The 2,919-nt window shown below is 40.0% G+C and overlaps 1 protein-coding gene across 1 annotated transcript; it reads left to right on the top strand.

Moving 5' to 3' along the window:
• Positions 1 to 391: 391 nt before the first annotated feature.
• On the top strand, positions 392 to 1,006 carry LOC134738424 (double homeobox protein A-like). Its single transcript, XM_063653334.1, has one exon. It carries the CDS (start codon positions 392 to 394, stop codon positions 1,004 to 1,006), a length of 615 nt encoding a protein of 204 aa, XP_063509404.1.
• The last annotated feature ends 1,913 nt before the right edge of the window (positions 1,007 to 2,919 follow it).

The following is a 2,919-nucleotide window of genomic DNA, read 5'->3' as shown; positions in this document are numbered from 1 at the left end:
ACAGAAGCTTTCAAAGAAACTTCTCTGAGATGTGTGCATTCATCTCACAGAGTTGAACCTTTGTTTTGATTGAGCAGTTTGGGAAGAGTCTTTTTGTATAATCTGTAAAGGGATATTTGAAGGCGTTTTGAGGCATATGGTGAAAAAGGAAATACCTTCACATAAAAAGTAGACAGAAGCTATCTGAGAAACTTCCTTGTGATGTGTGCATTCATCTCACAGAGTTGAAACTTTCTTTTGACTTATCAGGTTGGAAACAGTATTTTTGTAGAATGTGCAGAGGGATATTTATGAGTGGTTTGAGGTCTTCAGTGAAAAAGGAAATATTTTCACATAAAACCTAGAGAGGGTCTCCCAGACAGTGGCTCAGCCTTCAGGACTCTCTTCCAGCATGGCCGAAGACACCTATTCACACAAGAGGGTAACAACAAATCATAGGCACTGTCGCACAAAATTCACAGAAGAACAATTGAAAATCCTCATCGATACCTTCAATCAAAAGCCTTACCCAGGTTATGCTACCAAACAAAAACTTGCTTTAGAAATCAATACAGAAGAGTCCAGAATCCAGATTTGGTTTCAGAATCAAAGAGCTAGGCACGGATTCCAGAAAAGACCAGAAGCTGAGACTTTTGAATCAAGCCAGAGCCAGGGGCAAGGTCAACCTGGTGTGCAGTTTCAAAGTAGAGAAGCCAGACGATGTCGTACTACCTACAGCGCCTCTCAGTTACACACTCTCATCAAGGCATTTATGAAAAACCCATACCCTGGGATTGATTCCAGAGAAGAACTTGCTAAAGAAATCGGTGTTCCGGAGTCAAGAGTCCAAATTTGGTTCCAAAATCGAAGATCTAGATTACTTCTCCAGAGAAAAAGGGAAGCTGTGGCATCCTTAGAACAAGAAGAGCAGGGCAAGATTCCTGAGGGACTACAAGGTACAGAAGATACACAAAATGGCACCAACTTCACTAGTGACTCTCATTTGTCTGGAGCCAGAATGTGGTGAACATAGTCAAATTGAGTGTACTTGATATTATCAACTGGGCCCCAAATCTGTCTCACGGTCTTCCTGGGAGTCTATCCTTCTGCTGAAACTGCAAGCTAAGCCTTCTGCAGATGGTAAAGGACTTGGCCAGATGTGGTGGCTCACACTTGTAATCCCACTACTTTGGGAGGCCAAGGCAGGAAGATTGCTTGAGCTCAGGAGTTTGAAACCAGCCTGGACAGCATATAGTAAGACTCTGCTTCTATTATAAAAAAACAAAATAAATGAAAAGGACTGTAGGAGGCAGAGATGGGTACAGGGGGTACCACACTACCCTGTTGACACAGCCTAGATCCAGAGTTCAGCGGACCTTGAGACAATGAAAATAAACTTGGTAATCATCTTTTTTCAATCATCACAGTAATTATTGATTTGGACAAAAATCACTTGACGTCGTAACCTTAAAGTGACACTGCTCTGCCTATGGAGTAGCCATTCTTTTATTCCTTTACTTTCTTAACAAACTTGCTTTCACTTAAAAAAAAAAACCTTTAAGTTCGAGGAAGAACAAGATATATACTTCATCTCAAAGAATCTACTCACACACACTTATTAATTACAAAAGGAAAATCAGTAATTTTGCAGTGGAGAAATATGGCCAACTCCACCTTAACCAAGTGGCTGAAAGTCACTGCACCAGTAATGGCACAAACCAGTGTGAGATGCTTCCTGATATGATACAGTAAGAAGGCCACAGTCTCTTCTGCGTGTTACTGACAAAAAGTGGGTAAGCTGAAACTAATAATTAGGCAATGTCAAGTGAACACAAATTCAGGATGACAGAGTGCAAAGTAACATCCATGTATTCTTCAACAATGGATTGATCAGGGCTACTCAGAAGGCTGAGGTGGAAGGATTGCTTGAGGCCAGGAGTTCCAGATCAGACTGGGCAACATGATGAGACCCCATCTCTACAAACAATTTTTAAAAAAATGAGCCAGGTGTGGTACTGTGCATCTGTAGTCTCAGCAACTCAGGAGCCTGAGACAGGAGAATGGTTTGAACACAGGGATGGTGAGGCTGCAGTGAGCTATGATCATGCTACTGCACTCCAGCCTGGGCAACACAGCAAGTTCTTGTTTCCAAACAACAGCAAAACAAACAAAAAAAATGAATAGAATAATGACCAAAAAATGGAGAAAAAGTAGGCTGACTCAGGAAACACTTAGAAAGTATACCCATACCTCAAAGATATTGTGGATTGGGTTGCAGACCACCACAATAAAGCAAATATTGCTATAAAGCAAGTCACAAAAAAAAAAAAAAAAAAAAAACCTAGAGAGAAGCATTCTGAGAAACTTCTTCATGATGTGCAAATTCGTCTCAGAGAGTTGAACCTTTCTTTTCATTGGGCAGTTTGGAAACTGTCTTTTTGTAGAATCTGCAAAGTGATATGTTTCAGTGGTTTGAGTACTATGGTGAAAACGGAAATATCGAAAAATGAAACGTAGACAGCAGCTTTCTGAAAAACTTCTTTGTGATGCGTGCATTCATCTCACAGGGTTGAAACTTTCTTTTGATTGAGCAGTTTGGAAACAGTCTTTTCATAGAACCTGCAAAGTGATATTTGTGAAGGCTTTGAGGCTTATGGTGAAAAAGGAAATATCTTCACATAAAAACTAGACTCATGATTTCTGGGAAACTTCTTTGTGATGGGTGTATGCATCTCAAAGAGTTGAATCTTTCTTTTGATTGAGCAGTTTGGAAACAGTCTTTTTGGAGAATCTGCAAAGGGATGTTTTTGAGTGGTTTGAGGCATGTGGTGAAAAAGGAAATATCTTCATATAAAAACTAGACAGAAGTATTCTGAGAAACCACTTTTTGATTTGTGCATTCATCTCAGAGAGTTGAATTTTCTTTCACTGAGTAGGTTG

This window comes from Pongo pygmaeus, chromosome 17 (genome assembly GCF_028885625.2).
Source record: "Pongo pygmaeus isolate AG05252 chromosome 17, NHGRI_mPonPyg2-v2.0_pri, whole genome shotgun sequence".
Classification (NCBI taxonomy): domain Eukaryota; kingdom Metazoa; phylum Chordata; class Mammalia; order Primates; family Hominidae; genus Pongo; species Pongo pygmaeus.
Note: the sequence above shows the minus strand (reverse complement) of the source record. Positions and strands in the feature narration are given on the sequence as shown.